Source organism: Lissotriton vulgaris, chromosome 7, assembly GCF_964263255.1.
Source record: "Lissotriton vulgaris chromosome 7, aLisVul1.2, whole genome shotgun sequence".
NCBI classification, from domain to species: domain Eukaryota; kingdom Metazoa; phylum Chordata; class Amphibia; order Caudata; family Salamandridae; genus Lissotriton; species Lissotriton vulgaris.
The window spans coordinates 1476379434-1476401174 of record NC_141695.1 but is presented as its reverse complement, the minus strand read 5'-3'; the positions used below and the strand labels follow the sequence as shown (position 1 = coordinate 1476401174).

General features: G+C 44.1%; 1 protein-coding gene across 2 annotated transcripts in view; it reads left to right on the top strand.

The window, feature by feature from the left end:
* The window catches only part of ZHX3 (zinc fingers and homeoboxes 3), a 121520-nt gene that overhangs the window by 79432 nt on the left and 20347 nt on the right, over positions 1-21741 (top strand). For both annotated transcript variants that reach the window (XM_086932275.1, XM_086932274.1), the window contains one exon: positions 17750-20702. In XM_086932275.1, the coding sequence (XP_086788401.1) occupies positions 17873-20702 (2830 nt within the window). In that variant the 5' untranslated portion in view covers positions 17750-17872. The remainder of the gene's footprint in view (positions 1-17749; positions 20703-21741) is intronic.

Below are 21741 nucleotides of genomic sequence, written 5' to 3'. Positions count from 1 at the left end.
TTGAACTGAGCTAGATAAGCCACCAATTCTCTATTTCCCTGTTTCAGGTCCAATAATTCATTATCTGTTGCTTGTGAAATTGTTCTTCGATCAAAAATTCGTAAAAATTCTGCCTTGAAATCTTCAAACTTATATAGAACTGGATCATTAGAAGAAACCAGTGGCATGGACCAAGCTGCGGCATCACCACTCAGGTAAGAGAGCACGAAAGCCACCTTGGACTGATCCTCCTTAAACAAAATGGGCTTACATAGGAAATGCAGGGAGCACTGCGTCATAAAGATTTGGGCCTTATTTGGATCCCCCTGAAATCTTTCCGGAGCTGCCAAAGGGATAGTGGGAGACATAGCATGCACTACTTGAGTAGTAAGGGAAGATGAAGTGGTTGGAGAAGAATCAAAGACGGGTGCCTTTTGACCCCCAAAGTTAGGACTGGGACTTTCAGATAATTGATCTAACCTTTGTCGCAGATAACTGGCCTCTTGATTAGACTTCCTAACCTCTTCTCTAGTTTCGCTAAGCTGCTTCTGCAACCCTTCCAAGATTGACGCTAGCGCCTTAACATCAAATCCTTCAGTCATCTTGCTCAGACGGAGTAATTTTAGGGCACTTCAATCTGTCAGAAGTGTACCTGAATTCCAGAGGTTCTCCGTGGAAGCAGATGACTCGAAGGGAGGACCTCAGCAGAATATTTCCCAACTCCCTCACCTCCCTGGACCCGGATCTCTCCGAGGCCTGGAACGAAAGGGAAAGGGGAAGTGGATAGACAAACAAGAGAGACGTCCACACAGGTGTCTTCTGACTCTTCTTACACTGCAAGTCACACCTAAAACATTAAGAACATCATTAATACCGTTCCAATAATTACTGGCCTTCTCTAGCACTACACTCCCTCGGGACTGGACTCCTACCTTAAGCTTGTGTGGAATTAGCTGCTCTCTTAGGATGTCCAGAATTACTTTCAGTTGCTTGAGAATATTTAAGCACTATAGTTCGATGACAGGACAACACCTTTTTTTGAAGAAGAAGATATGGTGGTACACAGCAGTATTAATTATATGCATACAATTGAATACCCCTATCTACAAGAGCTGTTGAACGCTGTCACAAGTGCTGGCTGAATCGAAGAGAAAACCTTGACTACAAATGTTCCAGACGTTTCGTCACTCCTTGCAATAGTTGTAGCTCTAGGACAGTGCTGCTCAAACTCTTTACTAGTCGATAGACTCACAGGTATAGTCTGTAAATGCCATTAGCTTCACGAAAACTGCAGTCTTTAACAATTGTCTTTAGAGTTGGTTCAACAGATTTCTTTCTCTCAAAAAGGAACTCAAAAGGAAACCTCCTACTTGTGGTTAGACGAATGACTGGAAACACTCAGGAAGACGACCCTCAGGATTCCTCTCTTCATTCAGAAGCGCGGAGATTCTCTGACTGGATTCGACAGGATAACAGGCTCGAACTCAGCTCCAGACTCAGAAGAGACGGAAGATGAACTTAGGCGCAAGAGCACCTCAGAATACTGAATCCGTCACTGATAACTATGAGACGAAAACGTCCCAAAAGACGGAAAGTGAGGTTCCTAGAATTACAGTAACCCCCGCACTAACTGGTAGTGCCGAAACTCAGAATTATGCGGAGAATGGACGCACCAAAGATAAGAACGTCCGTCCGCCCAAAAATTACAGTTGAAGTGCGCAGTGCTGGGCACGCAAGCGCACGAAATGGCCGACAGTCAGCTGGAAGCTGGAACACTGACCGAAGGAACAGAAAGGCACAACCAGGAACCACCCCACCCCAACCTAAGCAGCCCACTGTTGAGCTACTCGCTGACACCAACTCCACAAGGATAGAGTAGGGAACGAACCTGAAAGCATAGGATTTTTTAGTCTCCCAGACTTGTTTTGACTAGCACCTGGTCGGACTCTGACACCCCCTTTCATTTGCATAAACAAAGCGGCAGGCACCGCGCGGTGCCTGCCGCTTTGTTTATGCAAGTGCATCAATGCATTTTTAGCATTGTGGCGGGAGGTGCAGAGAGCACCGCCCGCCACAATGCTAAAAATGCAGGATGTGCCTGCCACTGTGGCGGGCACATCCTAATACCCCCCACGGGACCCCTGCCCATATGGCGGGCGGTCCCGAAATCCAACAGGATGGCGGGTGGACAAAGTCTGCCCGTCATCCTAATGAGCCCCTAAGTGTTACCTACTAAACCTCTCTAGGAGATGTAGTCAGGGTGTGCTAGGCCCTTTGCTCCACAACAACTAAGTTCAGTAGAGCTTGTGTATTTAAGACTTGATTTATATGTACCTCTAGGTACCTTCATGTGATCTTTCAAATGATATCTCAAGATATTATGGTAAAACAATCAGCAAGCTCTTATCCCAACCGCTGCACACCAATGTGAGAAGTTGGCCTGATATGTGATGTCCACTATTCTAGTGGGCACCCTGTATCACTCCAAACAACCCTTATGGTGATGGTTGTAAAGTCAACCTTATAGACCAGCTATCCTTTTGGCAGCATGGACAAAGCAGTCTTAGGCTAATACTTCAGAGAGCATGTGAAGCCAATTGTTTTACCAATAATAACCCCTTGAATACCAAATGAAAGGACACCACACAAGGTATATATCAAATATATATGTATTTATTACTAACACAACCCCTCTGCACTCTTTATGAGTTCAGAGTTCGAGATACATCACAAGTTACTCAATAAACATACTATAAGTTGCACAAATACAATTCTGCCCTAGGGGCCTCATGAACCATATACTAAGTAAGTGGTATAAGAACCACTTCAGGACAGGTGAATAGGCCTAGGGCCTAGGGAATCGCTGGGACTACACTGAACAACCACAGGTTAGGAAGTAGGAGTCCCACAGGATGCGTGTGCAGTGTCTAAACACACATGCGGGTTCTCATAGACTTTCAATGGGAACGTAAAGTTTGTAAAGTAGTTGATTTCTGGCACTTCCGGATGGACTATAGGAAAACCCAGTTAAACTAGGACACTTGGATAGTTATTACCCACAGGAGCACCGGAGTACTCGAGTTACCTCACCCAGGGAAGCCTGGTGCATAGGTGTTCTTTTGTGTCGAGTTTCGTCGTCGAATCCTATGGAGAGCTGCACAAAGATGCTGCAGGCGACCAGGAAGAAGATGTCCGGTTGGATCCAAGGGTGGATCGGAGCAGTGAAGAACCTGAAAGCAGAGGGGACAGAGTCTGGGTCACTAGCCAGTGACCAGGAAGGAACCAGGCGATGTCGACCTGCAAACAGGTGAAGAAGTGAAGACGACCAGGAGCTGGATACGGACTGTCCCACGAAGGATCTCGCTGTTGGTGGTGTCTGCTTCCGGATTGGAGTCAACGAGCCTTGGCAATGGCAACCCACGCAGGAAGGGAAGATCGGCTTCTGGTCAGACCAGCAAGGTCTGGGGAGCTTCCCCTTGACAGGAAAGCAGGAGCAAGCCCGGAGCAACCAGGCAAGCGGTGTTGATTCACAAGGATGTCTTCAGGAGGGCCACTAGCCAACGGGTTATCAACCGCGAAGACGCGCCGAAGAGAAATGCAGGCGCAGGCCCCCAAGCGGCACTCGTGGAGTGGTAGGGCTGATCTTCGGTGCACTTACCGCTCGGGGTTGGGGCTTCTCAAGTCCCAATGCACAACTTCGAGGACGCCTCAGAAGCTGCACAGTTAGCAAAAAGCAGGTACTGCAGGTAGTCCGGCCCCACGTCTCTCGTGTCCGTCACGGTTCTCAGCTTTGCTGTGGATGTGGGTCGGAGTCAGAGAACGTTGTCCAGAGTCCGGAGTCCAGAGGCAGCGTCGCTGAGACTTCGGGTTCTGGCGGGAACGTCGACAAAGCAAACCGGCAAGTCACTGATGGTGCCTGTTTGCACAGGGTGGTCACTCCTTGACCATAAGGAGATTCTTCAGTCTTCTAGTTGCAGTAGAATGTCGAAGGTCCAGAGATTCGTTTCAGTTCAGGATAATCTAATGTCTCTTGACACAGCTCCTAGCTTTATTCTAATCTAAGGGGCTGGATTACCTGCTAGGTCCCTCCTAGGGGTGGAACCTGGGAAGGGGGTGGTTACACCCCTTTCCCTTTGTCCAGTTTTGCGCCAGAGCTGGGGCTGGAGTGCCCCAGCAACTGGTTTGTACCGGGCTATGCATGGAGCACCATGTGTGCCCCAGGCAGTGTCTCATTTCATTTAACCCACCCTGCCCCAATGCACTATAGCCTGTCTGGGGAGGTGCTAGCACCTCCCAAGGCAGGAAACCTATTGTCCAGGCCTTCCCTGCCGGAGTTTCGTCCAGCAGCAGGAGGTCAAACTCGTGTCTGTGGCAGCAGCATCCATTTTGTGATGCTGAGGCTCTGTTTAACTTTAACAGGGTAAAGCTACATCTACATGTCTTCTCCCTCTAGAAGGGTGTAATGCTACCCCCGCCGCCAGGACTGGCGGGGGTAGTATTCCAAAGGGTATGACACCTTACACGACATGTTTTGATAAAACCAAACCAAAGTTAGCATTAACCCCGAGGATTATAATGCACTTAAAAGTATATGGTATGGCTATATCATAGAACAGCTATAAGGACATGGTTCCGAAAGCTGCAGACAGGCTCAGCTCATGCTAGAGCACCATCTCGCATAAAACCAAGCAATCTGCCTTCAGGATTGTCAAGGCCTGCCATAGGAGTGACTTATAGGTATATATGTGTCTATATATAATGGTAGGTATAGGAATACTATACCTAAGCAAGGGGTGATTACACAACCTTGCCCCAGCTGAGGTATCAGCCAGTTGTGTCAGTTTGGGTGGTCAGCCAGGGGTGGCATAATACATGCTGCAGCCCCTGGTAGGCATTGGATGCACCTATGCCCTGGGTACCTATGATACACTATACAGGGGCTCATAAGGTGACCCAATATCCAATTGGATATGTACCTAAAGTACATGGAGTCCATTTTTACAGTGAGAGCAGATAGCCCGGGGCCCTGATTAGCAGGATCCCAGGCCAACTAATTCGAAAACCAGCTAAACACTAGGCAAAAAGTTGGGGTAACCATATAGTCAGATATCCACCTTCCTACAGTCTCCAAAACCCAAGGAGTGCTACCCGCTTAGTTGAAGCTCTGAAGAAAATCACTGTCTTCCCTTGGCAAACAAAGTAGTATTCTTTTTCTTGGTAATAGACCCTCAGTCTGATATGGAGGCATACTGAGGCCTCCAGCCCCTGGTAGCAAAGACTTTCTTGAGTTCTAGCAATTCCTTCTTCCAGTAAAGGTGTCGACACATAGGTCAGGAAAAAGTTGGAGACTTCTATCCTCTAGAATCTCTGGGGGTTTTTTCTTCTAAAAATTCTGAATACACTTTTCTCTGATCACACTCTGGATTTTAAAATCACCATTGTAGTTTCTTGTGAAGCTAGGTCTTTCTGCTTTTTTCTCAAGTGTATTCTGTACACCTTTTGGACTAGTCGCTGTCCAGACCCTTTGTGTAGCTTCAGTAAGTCATTTAGCATTTTAACCACCAACTCCCTGAGGATGTTTACAGGGATTGAAGGAGACCTCAAGCAACTGCAGTTGGCCAAGACTTCAGTTCTAGGTTGAAATTTCAAAACGCTGTCAATCAAGCTATTCTTGAAGGTCTTCTATTTAGTGCTTCATTATTTTTGCTTTTGCGACCTGGTCACGTGTCTTTCTGTCCTCTCCATGAGGGATGTCCCGCTCTGCAACAAGACGGACAGCCTGGTGACACTTGCCCACAGGTAATTGGGAGTTAGATCACCTGGCAGAGATTCTTGGCAGATAACCCACCCTAGGCCAAACTAGGTTAGGGGGCGTTGGGAGGAGCAGGCTACATTATGCGACGTTACTCCACATATACAACAGCAAATATTCATTGTTTTAGCACAGTGTTGGAATTATTTGTTCTCTCCATTGTTCTTGTATTGCTAATTATAGTAATATATTTTGTTCAATTATTAATTGCAGCGCACATATTTAACTCAAGAATCTCACTTCTTCAGTAAATATTGAATCTCCAGGTTGTGTATTTCTTGCTTATTTCCTTTGGGTATGCATGAGAGTCTGAACGAAAAGGTTCTAGATCTGTTACTACGATTCTTTGATGAGTCAGGGTTGTCCTGTTTAAAAGTTGCACACACATTTGTTATCCTGTAAGGTTAGGGGTGCGAATGGTGCACTGTGAGCTAGCAGGACTATAGGCCACCATCTCCTGAGGGGATGCAGGGAATCAGACTCACACCATCCCAACATCTATGCTGTCCAGTAAATGCACCGTTTTTAATGAAAAAGTATAAAGCTGTACGACAACCTTCTAGAGACCAATTTTTTTGTGTCAATCTGCCATTTCACACACCATTCCTGGCACTTGGTCCGACAGACCCTTCACATTCCACACCACCTTTCACTGCCCTCATCGATAGTTATTCTTTTCTGCACAACATTTCTGGAGGGTAGTGATGAATGTAGCAACACCTTTTTGCTTTCAGGCTCATAGTAGCCGTAAATCAGAGGCTTCCCCCGCTTACTCTTTTTTTTCCAGTAGAAGTATATTTGATAAAATCACTTTTGTTATATCATCGGTCAGTCATCAACAAGAAGCCAAACCCAGGGCTCTGTTGTTCTTTTTATACAAGGTCAGTCATTAGCAGTACTTAGGGGAGAACAAAAACAAGCATTGGAAATGCAATAGGTCTCGCACCATTAGAGTTAGTGCTTTTAGAATTGTTTATGGGTTTTTTTGGTAAATGTTTAGAATTTTTGTTTCCTGTAGCCAATGTTAAAGAATTACAAATAAAAAAAGCCATAAACATTTCTAAAAGCTCTAACTGAAATGGTCTGAGACCTATTGCACTGTGTGAGGGTGAGGTGTTGAGGGTGAGTGAGGGTGAGCGTGAGGGTGAGGTGTTGAGGGTGAGTGAGGGTGAGGGTGAGTGAGAGTGAGTGAGAGTGAGGGTGAGTGAGAGTGAGGGTGAGTGAGGGTGAGTGAGGGTGAGTGAGGGTGAGTGAGGGTGAGTGAGGGTGAGTGAGGGTGAGTGAGAGTGAGGGTGAGGGTGAGTGAGGGTGAGGCGTTGAGGGTGAGGTGTTGAAGGTGAGTGAGGGTGAGGGTGAGTGAGGGTGAGTGAGGTGTTGAGGGTGAGTGAGGTGTTGAGGGTGAGTGAGGGTGAGGGTGAGTGAGGGTGAGGGGGAGTAGTTGAGGCTGAGTGGAGGTGAGTGAGAGTGAGGGTGAGTGAGGGGTTGAGGGTGAGTGAGTGAGGGTGAGGAGTTGAGGGTGAGGGTGAGTGAGGGTGAGGGGTTGAGGGTGAGTGAGGATGAGTGAGAGTGAGGGTGAGTGAGGGGTTGAGGGTGAGGGGTTGAGGCGAGACCTAAAAACCTGACGATCGTAGGGTTTAGCAAGATTTTGGGGGTGAATGTAAAGAGGCTTGATGTGTGCATAAGTGCCTCTCAGGCAATACTTAGCATGAGCCCCTTCCCCTTCAAGAACACACCCCCACAGAGTTATTTTAAGTTTGCACAGCTGCATTTCATGTCCAGATGAATACTGAGAATGATAATTTTTCATCACTGAATAGAACTGATGTAGCTTATGAAAATAACACACAGTTTAAACAAACTGGAGATATACCAATAAAATACATCTATATTATTATAAATAACACCACTATTGTTTCATGGCGATCATGTCCGTAAAGGAAAGTAATTTGTGTTACAGCATAAGCGTTTAAAGAGTTTGCAATTGTTTCAAGACTATTTCTATACCATAACTGTGCAACGTTTCTCTACACGGACATAACCGCTTTACTCGCCATTAGAAAGTGACACAGACTATAAGGCAATGAAATATCACACAGGAGCACACTGAAAACGTGCAAATGTCACACTTAAGACTGAAAACTTGGCAACTTTGGACAATGCGGGGGTGGGGTGCCGTGCAGACTGAATACCTGTACCAGTCAGATCCTTCAAGACTGACTCTTCGGCTGTTAGCATCAATTTGCAAATCCCCGCCTCAATACCTCAAGTGATTGTAACATTGTTTGGACACGGGAAGTCTTTTTGCAATAAAGCTTATTTGATTCTACAGCCACGATTTCTACTGAAGACGGAGGGAAGAGAGGGGAGGGGGGAGGAGAAATGCGACACGGCGGGAAGGGGAGGGGGCGGAGCTGATTGGAATTGAATTGGTTGAAGTGTGAATTTTTTTAAGTGGGTGAGGGAATGTAACACTGGTTTGGCAGGAGAGACCACTGGGACAGAAGCAACATAGCAGGGCTGGGGGGTGTTGTAAAGCAAACGGGTGACCGAGCAGTGAGGGGTGGAATAAAGGAAACTGACGAGCGAAACATGAAGCAGGCAAGGAATACTACTGGCAAGAAAGCAACCTGGAGGAGGTGAGGCACAGGAGTTCCAGCAGCGCATTACTGAGGCAGATAAGGGTGAAGCACATGTCAGGCAGCGCATTACTGAGGCAGGTGAGGAACGGGAGCAGGCAAAGCCCAGGTCAAGCAGCGCATCACTGAGGCCGGTGAGGGAGAAGCACATGGGTGAGCAACATGTCGCATGGCAGAGGGGGAAGAGAAGTACATGCGGGAGAGCAACACCGAGCATGGTGGAGGGGGACGAGAAGTACATGCGGGAGAGCAACACAGAGCATGACGGAGGGGGAAGAGCAGTACATGAGGGAGACCACTGCAAAACACTTGCCTGCATACTGGCGCTTAAATAAATGCCTGTATCGACCCTGGCACGGGACGCTGTCTGGAGAAGACCGCACCGCCGGTGCATCATCCGCTCGCCATTTTGTTTTGATGTATAGGCCGCGAGCCTCGCGCGTAGCTGTACTCTTAGATCCCAGATTCAAGAAAAACATTCTAGCAAAATAAGTTCCTAATGTGCTAAATTAAAAAAAAAACGTTTCCATGTAGTCTTCGCTCAATCCAGCTTCCCGTTAACAAACAACCCAGGTTTCATCTTCAAGAGTTAAACGCATCCGAGAAAAACAGACGCTTTCTGTAAAACATGAAATTACTAGAACACGGCTGTAACTTTTCAGCAGGGGAAAAAGCACCTCAACTATTCCTGGAAGATGACGCGAGCGGCTGTGTGCGCATGCCCGAGTGAAGCGAGAATCCATGACAGGCGCGGGGTAAATTTAGAAACTTCCTTTACGAGAGCGGTGGGCGGAAGTTCTTGGAATATCCCTACCAGAGCTGCGAGGGAGGCTGGAGGCGCTCTGCTGCAGCTTCACTCATTCCTTGGCTGCCGTCTCTAAAAGTCTGCTCGCGGGGTTAACGTGGCTTTGTTTGTGAGAGTACAGGAAGCAGCGCGCACGACTGTGGTACTCGAAAACATAACTTTAACTAAATATAAACCTCTTGCCACGTTAAAAAAAAATATTTTTATTGGAGCAATAATGTAAGTTAGTGGCCTACGTAAAATAGAACAGCACAGCTTAGCTATACATCATGCTCAGCACATTAACTCAGAAAGGGTTACTCGGGCGCAGCACACAAATATGGCATAAAGCACGAGTTTTGCAAATGGATAAAACAATGCCCCTCAACTCCCACTAACCAACCCCCATCCAGCAGCCAAATAGCATCATATTAGTACCCAAGCTACCTCCTGCCACGTTAATGAGGGTCCTTCGTATTGTTAATTATGCGGTGGCAATGCTGTCATGGAGTAGCACGAATGCCCATGTAAACATGTGTATTAAATAAAAAACCGTGGCTTTATGATCATGACAACACCTGGCACTGGAAATAGATAGCCATTAGGCCTATATTCCTAAGAACGAATATTTTAATGACTCATGCACTCTGACGAACGGCTATTACAAAACAGGTCATGCAATGGAAATCGTTGCATAAGAATGCACTTCACCTCTCTGTACCCATCGACACCAGGTTCACTTTCAGAGCAACTTATCTAGCAGGGCTTGTCGTGCTTGGAAGTAAAGGTGGGCAAGAAAAGCAGGTCTCGCGGCTGGCTCGGGCCCGATGTCTAGCTCTGGCTCAGCCATTTTCTCATGGGAACTGACGAGCCAAAATAGCGCCAATCCAAGCATTCCAGGCGCCGAACGTTCCATCCCTATTGCCTTTAAGGAAACAAAATACTTTAGACGCAGGACAGATAAGCACAAGACAAAAACGTTCTTGTTTTGCTGTGTATGGTTTCATTGGTATTGCGTTTACTACCCCCGACGACTCAGCAAGTGGGCTGATAGTCGCATGAGTCTCAATGAAGACTTGTAACTCCAGAGCAACGTCTCGAGGGTGGGGGCAAGGGGAGTGTCCGATGCTGTAATAATCAATGGCATTACGTTGCTTTGTTTGAGATGCTGGCCCTCCTTACTTTTAGTTGCATGGGGATGGCAATGATATTAACATAAAAATAGTATCTCCTGTTTTCCCATATGCATACACTTGTACTTTAAACAAGCCTTTCACCGTAACACGGCGGGCAGGGGAGGGGGCGGAGAGGGGAGAGGTGCGACACGGCAGGCAGGCAGGGGAGGAGAGTAGGAGGAGGAGGGGGGAGGAGAGTAGGGGAGGCACGGCCTAGCGGCAGGCAGGCAGGGGAGGAGAGGAGGAGGGGGGAGGAGAGTAGGGGAGGCACGGCCTAGCGGCCGTGCAATCAAGTAGTGAGGGGGCGGAGCTGGGGGAGGCTGTGAGAGAGAGTAGTCCAGGCAGGCGGCTGGGGGCATGTGCACGCGCATTTAAGCTCAATGCGCATGCGCATTGAGCTTAAATTTCTCGTGCACTGCAAGGAATCGCCACGATTCCTTGCAAGTTGGATAAAGAGTCGATGAGCCCCTATAGTCTCGCTTGCTCGATGCGCATGCGCATCGACAGGCGAGACCTAAAAAGGAATTCATTGATCATCTCCAAACTCCCACGTGGATGAGATTTTAATGATGACTGGAAGGTGGGGGCACTCTGGCTTGAGCAAAATGCGTTTTGCCCTCGATGTGAGTGGGATTTCATTTCCTGGCTGGCAGGTCTTTGCTTCCCCTCCATATTGGATCTCCTCAGGCACCACGCTGCTTAGATGCAAGGATCACAGGAGCTAAAGTAATCTCCTTTTAAAGTTCCTCCTTAAACTCATTCAAGTATGCAAAAGGTTTCCTCTCTTAAGGAAATGCAGGTGGCTAGGGTGGTGTTTTGTCTGATCGAGAGCACACATTTAGTGTTCTTTTAAGAATGGTAGTTGGGTCTGGCATTAGCCAAGAACTTTTTAGAAAACTAAAACTATATATTAAAATCTATATTATATTTATTTTAAATGAATGTCTATTATATTTATTTATTTCAAACTTGTACACAGGTTTTCATCTAGCCCTTTTTGTCCCTTGGTTTGTTGTTGTATCATTCACATTTGCCTCCCTCCCAGTACAGCATAACACAATGGGTCAGCCCACTTCAGACTTTGGCTATCTTCTATTTGAAAACATTCTGCTGGTCCACAAGGAGCATGGCTGCACTCAGAGTAGATCCTTTCAGTGAAAGGGACTATTATGACAGTGTGTGCTTTTGCAGATAGTTTGCTTTAATCCAGGTTTTTTATTATTTTTATTTTTTATTTTTACATTGTTGAGGTCCCAGTAGCTCCCCAACAATAACATTTACAAAACCCTTGACCAAATAGGCATTGACAAATCCATTAGTTTGGCAGCCAATGTCAGAACTTTGGACTTTGCCAGTGCGCCTTTACTTTGAGTTGTCATATATTGTTTTTTCAGCTGGCGATGAAATCACATAGTTAATGGGTTGCTTGTGTTCATGCAGTACTCAGGCCGACTCATAGGTTGTCTCTTCTAGTGATGCTTTTTTGACTGCCATTGCAAACTTAGTTAAAAAAAAAAAAAAATAAACATCTAATGTAAAGAACTTCTTTTCAAGAGCCTACAATACATTGCTGCCACTGCTAGAAACAACTTCTGATCTTTGCGTCTGGGGTTGTTGCTAGGCCTGAACGAGAGTTCAAAACCGGTTATGAATGCTGGTAACTCAACGAATTTCATTTGTCAGTCATACTGGGATAGGCTTGACTGTAAAGAGTCCTGGAAGTGCTAGGTACACTTTTGGGACACTACCTGGATCCAATTTTAGTGCATATGGTTGAGTTCGTTCATTTCTGTCTCTTTGAAGAAGAGAAGTGTTACTGTATCACCAACTTGCAGAGCAAGGAAATCTTTTGGAAAATTATGCTTTAATCTGTTATACTGGTTGAGTTTGAGTATCACTGTGATTTGGGATTCATTTTACACACCAAGCACTACAAAAAAATTTCCCAATGCAGAATATAATAATATAGCTTGTTTTATTTAAAGGAAGCGGGGTTCAAACAAAAAATAACACCTATCATATGTATCTATCTTAGCGTTGAGTTGATAGGCAAGAAAGACATCCCTCTAATTTGTCATGAGCAATAATTAACATGAATAATATTGAATTCAGCATCTAACAGAAGTGAATAAGGAATGTTAGTGTTATGCCTAGCCCAGTAAAGGCTGTTCTCATAGTTCAGGAGAAGAAGCATTGGCAAGTCCAAGATGTTGCACATTGTTGACCTGTTGGTGTTGCCAGTGCTTTTTGCTGATGCTGTACATCCTTGTACAGTCTGCCCTGAGTGTTTAATCGATGCTTTCAGGTTTGTCGTTCAAAGCTAATAGTTGCAAACATATGGTTGTCACGTTTAGTCAGGAAGATGATTTTTGTGTGGCATGTACTCTTAATAAAAATTTACCACCGCACCAGCTTGCCAAGGCCAGAATTATTGGCTTTGCTGATTCTTGTATTTTGTGCATTTCAATTTAATCGTTCCTCCTTTCAAAAGCTCTGTCATTTCCTGGCATAATCCCTTGATGTAGCACCCTCTAAACCCTTGGAGATCCTAGTCTAACAGAAGTCACTTGCTTTATCCAACTGTAGTGCAGCAGTACCCAAGGCCTTAAATCAATAGTACCCAGCACTAATTATCTGCATGAACCACTGGCTTTACCATGACATAGAGTACATGTCCTCACGCTACTGTATTGTGGGCTTCCTGATTTTATTTGTGTGAGATGGAACAGCCAAGCACAGAATTGTGTAGTTTATCTGGGATTGTCAGAGAATAAATTCCCCATAGTGTTTACATAATCTAGTCAGACATATGGAATGTGTACTATAGTTGACATGAATGCCACCCCAGTTTTCAAAGGATGTTTTAGACATTGAGATAATGCATTATATGTTAAACATTGCGCTTTACCTTTGCCGATTGTTTACTCCAAACTACAGATCATGTCATCTAAATTGTACCTTTGGATATAGTCAAAATGTGTCCACAAATTAAATTGACATGATCTTTATATGGAGGATATATTTTTGACCACTGCTTTGGGGCCTTTTTGTAGGCTAAATTCATTTGTAGTACAATAATGTGAGCATGTGTGTGAGAGAGAGAATTGCTGTCAGTGATTTTTATTTATATTGAGGCTTGAAGCTAACAATCGAGCATTACATCGCAAAGAACGATATGATAAATTATTTCTAAAGTAGAATTTTGTTTATGAACTGGCACCCTTTATAAATTGTGCTCTTGCGATTATATAGTGTATTAATGTGTATGGTTTGTTTGTTTTTGGACTTTGTCTCTTGTAACAAATGAAGTGAGGGCAGTTAGAACAAACAAGAGTCACTGTTTTTTGAAGATCCTAATGTGGCCAGCAGTTTACATTCTGGGTGTTCAAGACGAGCTGAATCATCTATTCCTTCCTTACAGACTCCATCTGACTGCTTAATTAGCTGAGGTACTGTGAGCAAACTGCTTCTGTAGATCGATAGTCATTTTATGGACATAAATTAAATTAACCATTCTGTTGGACATATTAGGCCTAAAACCTATGATATTTGCATATATGCAGTTTTCTCCCATAGAGTGTTCAACATGCACCACACACTCGAGTAGAGCTCCAAGTGACCATGGCTTGCAGATAAACGTTTTTTAAGACTAAAACCTCCTTTAATAAATGTTGTACTACTACAGCTCAGATTGTCATTTTCCACCATTTGAAAAAAATACTTCAGATTTCTTCTTAATCTTTGGTGACATTTTCTTGCTGTCTGGGCACTAGAGACATTTTTTCTGTTTACAGTGTTTCATGACTGTGCTTCTACCGTTTGTTTGTGCTGTAGTACTGACTGTTATTTCCAAACTGTAATTGAGTTTCTGCCATCTACTGAAGCTGTGTGACACTTGCCTACCTGTGTGTCTTCCCTAATTACCTTTGAAATAGTTTGATATGTATGTGAAAATATTCTACTGCTTTGAGCTTCAGGCATGTGACTGGTGTTGATTTCAAAGACCAGCAAGTCCATTATGCGTTTGTTATGAGCACTCCATAGATGAAAGAATGGGCTGGTTTCTTTGCGCCTTCTTGGACCTTCTACATTTAGAGGGGTACGTTCTTGGTACTGTTATCATTTCAACTTGGAAAGACATGCCCAAGTATTAAATACAGTAATTAAGTTTAGGCCTACACAGATCTGACATGCCCTTTAAAGCTAGAGCATCTTTGTTGTTTGTGTTAGAGAAGTGGAATGAAACTACTTTGGATAGTTGTGAGATTTGCCATAGTATCCTATGATGACTTTGTCTGTTGAAGGTGCTACTCTTCCATAAGGCTGAAGGTATTTGGGTCCAACCATATGGACTTGTTTTGTCCTGAGGAGGTGTGATGAAGTATTATAGTATTTATATAAAGCTCCATACTCAGCTGGGGGGCACCAAAGTGCAATGGCTGGGAGGGTAATGTATGGTAGCTTTGCCTTATATACCTCCTTTCCTGCAGACAGACAGTCTGGCCTTTTGTGTTTTTCAAAGCCTTAAAGATGTGCAGTAATGCTTTAGTGTGACTTTTACTCTAAAATCATTGTACTTTGGTATTTTCGCCAGTGTTACTAGTCCACTGCAAATCAAATAGGGGATATCTTTGATTTTGAAACTTTGGGTTTAACGTGGAGTGCTTGGACCTGCACTAAACTGTGGGCCAAAAGTTAAGGGCAGTTGTTCAATGATTTAAATGCTACTTCTACGAACATACTAAACAGACACTTTGGTTTTCCCTAGCATGTTCTCTTTCAAGGTCTGTATGTACTTTAGAGGGAATAAAGTCTGTCCCATACCAGTCTGAATTCAGATAGGAACTCCACTTAAGTCCTGCAACACAACCCTCCATATTTGATGCTGACAGAGTTTACTAAAAGATTATGGTCCTTTTGAAAGGAAGGGGAAATCCCCAGCCACTCAGACGGCAACAGACGAATGTTCAAAGTATCTATCTCAACAAAACGTTGATTGATGTACTCAAATCAAATAATGAGGGTGGAAATCCCATCCTAAATCTTTCACTTCCCACACCACAGAACTGTTGACCTCTGCTGGCCAAAATCCTCAGTGATGTTGTACCGTAACACTTCACCAGTGAGAGGGCATCCCTGGAGCAGTGTTCAACGAAAATTGATGTGGGGGTCTAAGACTTGAAATGTATGGGATATTCTGGTTTGTTTGAACATGTCTCCTAACCTATGCAGAAGGTAGTCTTCTATGCCACATTGCATAGGCCTTCGTCATCCAGAAGTTCAACACCTGGTTAATTTGTAGGGAACTGAAAAATTAAGCCCTCTTCATTCCCAAATCATAGGCTACCTCACTTTTTCTTTCCCAGGTGGGTTACTAGTGACCTACCACCTGGAGCTCCATTACAGAAGTAGACTTTGTTTACAAAAACAGACCGTCTTGAGAAGCTCCACGGCTCCCTAATTCTAGGCATATCTTTGAAGGTCAGGCTTATTATTCCCTACAGTCGTATAGATATGCTTTTCTGTCTTAAATACCTACTGTTTCTGCCCTTTCCAAGGTTTCCTGATAACTGCATCATAGTTAATACAGCCAGATGTTTCTTGAGCATTTAGAGGAAAGTCATTGCAGCTACCATCTACTTCAGTGTAAAGAGGCTGTTAGTTGCTGATGGAAACCTTTGTACTGTGGAACTGATTGGTAACCAAGAATTTATTTGAAGCTCACAGTCTTTTCGGTGGATGCTTCAGAACTATTTTCTGATGATCTTAATGCCCCCATCTTTTGCAACAGATGCTCTTGGCTTTTTTTCCTGCTCTGCATTTGAAAAAGGGCAAGTGTTTTTAACAGTGAATGTCCCCTTGATACCATCATATGCAGATGAATAGACTAGATAGCTCTTGAATCCTATGTTTCTTGACAACCTGTTCCTCTTGGTGGTGGAACCGTCCCTGGTAATGCAAGGTGTTTGGGATATCATAGATGTGATACCCTTCTTGAAGCATTGTTTGGCCCTTACATTGTAGGTGATAAATACGGCACATTCATGAGCCTCACCATCAGACACCAGCCACATTCTGCCTTCGAAGCACCTAGTTGTGGACAGATTTTTTAGTAATACAATTCTGATATCTTCCTTAGGACAGTAATTTGCACAGTGATCTGAAAACAGACAACTTATGGCCTTGCTAGAAAACACAAAACAGTAGTATTTTTGCATCGGGCAGGAAATAACTCCAACCGACTCGTACCTGGTTTATTGTCCTATGATAAACCATTCCAAATAACCTGCATGCAGTAAAACATGTAAGTTGAGCATAAAAACACAAGGTAAAGGGTACAGGTATAAACTAAAGCTATTATGCAGTATTTGTAAACCACACCAAGTATACTCCAAACTGGAAAATGGGGGGCATAACTAGCAGACTAAGAGAATTTTCCAGTGAAGAAGCCCTATATCTTAATGGCTTTCCTGAAAGTAATGTAGTTGTAAAAAAGGAAAGTGAGTTCCTAGGGAAATGGTAGATGAAGTAAAGGAAGGACATTATAAGTTAACTTCTGCAAAACTTATGAGAGAACCGGAGCACACTTCCAATCAAAGTCCATAGCTAGAGTACCAGAATTGCATTATTGTATTGCGAAACAAAATAAGTGTAACAATGGTATGTAATGGCACAATGAAACACTAGAAGCAAGTTGGACAAGTCTGAACTGAATAACCAGTAAAAAGACTTCAAACAACACAGTTGAAAAGTCATTGTTGAACTGATCAGAAAGCGAAGATTATGAAGATATAATATCCAAGACTTTTCATACGCGGCTATGAACAGCTGACATATGTTTCATCTAAGACGAATTTCCTCAAGTCTTGTTTGAACTACCCAAAAGAAGAAAGCAAATATAGTAAAGGGATTTTCTGCTTGCATGCCAGATCTTTGGGTCGTTAATACTCCTCTCAAGGTATAGGCATGAACCATATAGTAAACCAAGTGGGAATTCTTGAATGAGAATCGAGTCAGTGATGAGGCCCTACCTGCAGTAACAGAATCCTGACCGTGGCACAAAGTCAGCACTGTTGAGTAATATGGCGAATCCGGTTCCCCAGCTTTGCTGTCGACTGCTCTAGCCATATCGCTACATCCTCTCCCCAATCTTTCCAGTCGCCCTAAACATAGTTTGTAAAATGGGCTTTACTTGTGTTTTCATACAGTCTGAATTATTTGAAATTCCCCCTTTTTTCTGCCTTAGCTCATATCTGATGTTAACAAATAGTTTAACAGTTCAAACTTGAATTTCACATTTATTTCATTGTCTGAAGTCTACAATCCAAATTACAGTTTCAGTTTTTGTTTGTCTTCCTTATAGGTTCTGGGGGAAAATTGATCTTCAGGGCCAGCATGATGAGAGACTACCCCTTAGAAGCTAATGGATAAAGTTTGATCTTCACAAAAGTACTCTCATAGAGCCAGTCATTAACCAGCAGCAGCAATGGCCAGTAAACGAAAGTCTACCACTCCTTGCATGATACCACTAAAAACAATGGCATTGTCAGATAAGGACAGAGAGAATACTGAAGAAGCTGAGGATGGTGACCAGGAGAAGGTGTCCCCTAAAACGCAAGCAGTAAGCAACCTTATCAACAGTGAGGTGGAGAATTCAGCAGCAGACATTAATTTGTCAAATGGTCACCACAATATCATGGAAAGTGACAAGTACATTTGTAAATACTGTGATTTTGGAACTCAAGAGATAGACATGTTTGCAGGGCACATTAAATCTAAGCACTTAGACTTCCTTAATGACCCTTCCTATGTTTGTATAGAGTGCAGTTTCCTTGTAAAAACTCATGAAGAGCTTGTTCATCACAATAGGGAGTGCCACTCTGATGAGCCTAACTTTATGTGGAACGTGGTCAAACATGACAGTCAAACAACAGTGGAGCAGAGTTTCTCCGATGTCAAAAACAGCCAGGACTTGCAAGGGGATTTCTATGATGGGGCAGTTGATGGGCAGTCTGAAATCACCATAAGCAAAACTCCTATTATGAAGTTAATGAAAAGTAAACCTGACACCAAAAAAAATCTGCCAGTAAATGAAAAACTACCACATCTGTTACTCAGTGAAAACGATGAAAATAAGGCCAATTCCTCGCCCTCCATAAAGACATTGCCAGTAACCCACACCCAGTCTCCATTTGTTAATAGTTCATTAGTAGGGACGGTGACTAGTCCATTGGTAGGCAACGTTCCTCTGATACAGGCTGGTCTAACACAGCTTGTATCATTGCCGCTGCATCAACATCCAGCAGTGCTGCAGCAGCTGCAACACCAGTCACATCCTCTTCAACACCAGCAACAACTACCCAATTCAAAAACCCTTCCCAAAGTGATGATTCCCCTGAGCTGCATTCCGACCTATGACGGGACCATGGACTCCAACGCTTTCTTGAAAAATTCTTTCACTAAATTCCCCTACCCCACTAAAGCTGAACTTTGTTACTTGACAGTTGTCACAAAATACCCAGAGGAACAGATAAAGATTTGGTTTACTGCACAGCGATTAAAACAAGGCATTAGCTGGTCCCCAGAGGAGATTGAAGAAGCACGCAAAAAAATGTTCAACACAATCATCCAAACCGTTTCACAACCCACCTTCACAGTTCTGAATACTCCAATTGTTGCAAATGCAAGTAGTGTCCAACAGCTTTTCCAGACCGCTTTGCCTGGACATTTTGTTGGACAACCTAAAGGAGCAGGAGGATTGCTAGTGACACAGCCATTTATAACCAATGGAATGCAGGCTACCAGCTCCACACTCGCATTAGCAGTTGCATCAATTCCAAAGGAACCAAGTCCTGATCAGCCCAACACTTCACAGGTAAAAGTGGTAAATGCTACTCAATCTTTGATCAGTTCCTGCCCTAACATCTCATCACAAAGTGTAATTGATGCTAATTTTGGTAAGTGCAAGAAGTCCTATATCCAAAAGGATGTACTGAAAACTAGTTTTCTTAAAAGTCAGTTTCCTGCCCATAGTGAAGTTGAAAGGCTTACAAAGATAACAGGAATCACTAGAAAAGATGTACGGAAATGGTTCAGTGACAAGAGATATCATTGGCGAATTAACAGAGGTCCGAAATCCTTCCACATGGATGAAAATAGTCCAGAAGCGAGTGATTCTTACCCAAAGGTTTCCTGTGATGTATCTGTGAAAGATCATGATCTTGATGTCGCCTCACCTGCAACTCCTCCTGTCGTTCCACATGTAACGAGGCGACAGGGGTGGCACCAAACACCAGATTTTACGCCAACAAAATACAAAGAAAGGGCACCAGAACAACTGAGAGCTCTGGAAGGAAGTTTTGCTTTAAATACTTTCCCTTCAGCAGAGGAAGTTGATCGTTTGCGAAGTGAAACTAAAATGACCAGACGAGAAATTGATGGTTGGTTTTCCGAAAGGAGAAAGAAGTCGGCTGAGGAAAGTAAGAAGGAAGCAAAAATGCAACAAGATTCAGAAGAGGAAGAATCTGAAGAAAAGGAAATATTGACAGAAGAGCCAATGAAGCCTAATGAGGATGAATCCCTCGACATGGGAACAAATAGTCCACTATCAGGTGAACGCAAAGTGAGCCCTATTAAAATCAATCTTAAGAATCTTAAGGTTACAGATACAAATGGTAAAGGTGCGTTACCAGAGATTGCTGAAAACACCCCACAAAATGATAATCCAAGTAGGCCATCAACACCACCAAAAGGCAAGCTTCAGTATAAAAAGACAGCCCAACAGATGCATTTACTCAAAAAACTATTTGTTAAAACGCAGTGGCCAACCCACCGTGAATACGACAGTGTGGCCGTACAGGCTTGTCTCCCAAGACCTGAGGTTGTCCGTTGGTTCGGGGACAACAGATATGCCTTTAAAAATGGGCAGTTGAAGTGGTATGATGATTACAGCAAGGGCATTTTCCCCCCAGGGTTGGATGGCATCAAATTAAGCAGCATAGAATTATTGCGGGATTACTTCAAAGAACATAACATGCTGTATGAAGACGACATGGAAATGTTGTGCGAAAAAACTGAAATGATACCTGAGGAAATACGGATGTGGTTTGCAGAAATGATGAGTGAAGACAGTAAGACATTGTCTGAAGCTGGCAGTGAAGATCAGGATTCCAGTTTTGGTGAACAAACGGAGAGTCAGCGACAAGCATCTGATGCATATTCGGTGGTGTCTGATAATAGTGAGTCCGGGGAGCCCAGTGTTGCAAAAGGATGCCAAGAGCTTCTTAAAGCATCCAGTCCGAAGAGGATTGAGATAAGTAAGTACCTGATTTGCCTAGATAAATGTATGTAACATTTAGCCTGCATATGTATTACATGTTATTGAATTTCTGTGTCCAAAAACCATAGTGTCAAAGTGCAAATTGCCAACGTTCTCCTTTTGAATTGTAAGGTCTAATTGGATTAATTATAAGTGACATGTCTGAGGTTATTTGGTATTTGGTATAGATTGTAGACTCTGCCCTATATTTGCAGTCTATAGGAGATAAAAAAAAAAGTCCATATACATGTCAGAGGTGGCCACCTCGTATGGTTATTGCAGAAGCTTGTTTCCAGTCCAGGGAAGGCATGGCTTGGCAGTTCGGGCTGGACTGTTCCCATGAGGCACATGGTCAGGCTGATTTGCATATGGCCATGTCTGAACTGGGGTGGCAGAGTGGGCTAAAGAACGGTGATGGATTAAACCCAGATCTGTTGACTGGGTGTGAGTGTTTGATTGGTTCAGATGCTCCGTCCATCACCACCCCCTTTTGTACCGCTTTGTTCCCCATAAGTTGGTAGGGTATGCTCAGACGTGAGTCCCTTGCTCACTTTGCCACTGGATTCAAGCAAGCCTGGCTGAAGACGGCTGTAATGCCAGAAACCGGTCCTAGGAAGCTTGTTTCCGGTCCAGGGAAGGCATGGCTTGGCAGTTCAGGCTGGACTGTTCCCATGAGGCACAGGGTCAGACTGATTTGCATATGGCCATGTCTGAACTGGGGTGGCAGAGTGGGCTAAAGAACGGTGATGGATTAAACCCAGATCTGTTGACTGGGTGTGAGTGTTTGATTGGTTCAGATGCTCCGTCCATCACCACCCCCTTTTGTACCGCTTTGTTCCCCATAAGTTGGTAGGGTATGCTCAGACGTGAGTCCCTTGCTCACTTTGCCACTGGATTCAAGCAAGCCTGGCTGAAGACGGCTGTAATGCCAGAAACCGGTCCTAGGAAGCTTGTTTCCGGTCCAGGGAAGGCATGTCTTGGCAGTTCAGGCTGGACTGTTCCCATGAGGCACAGGGTCAGACTGATTTGCATATGGC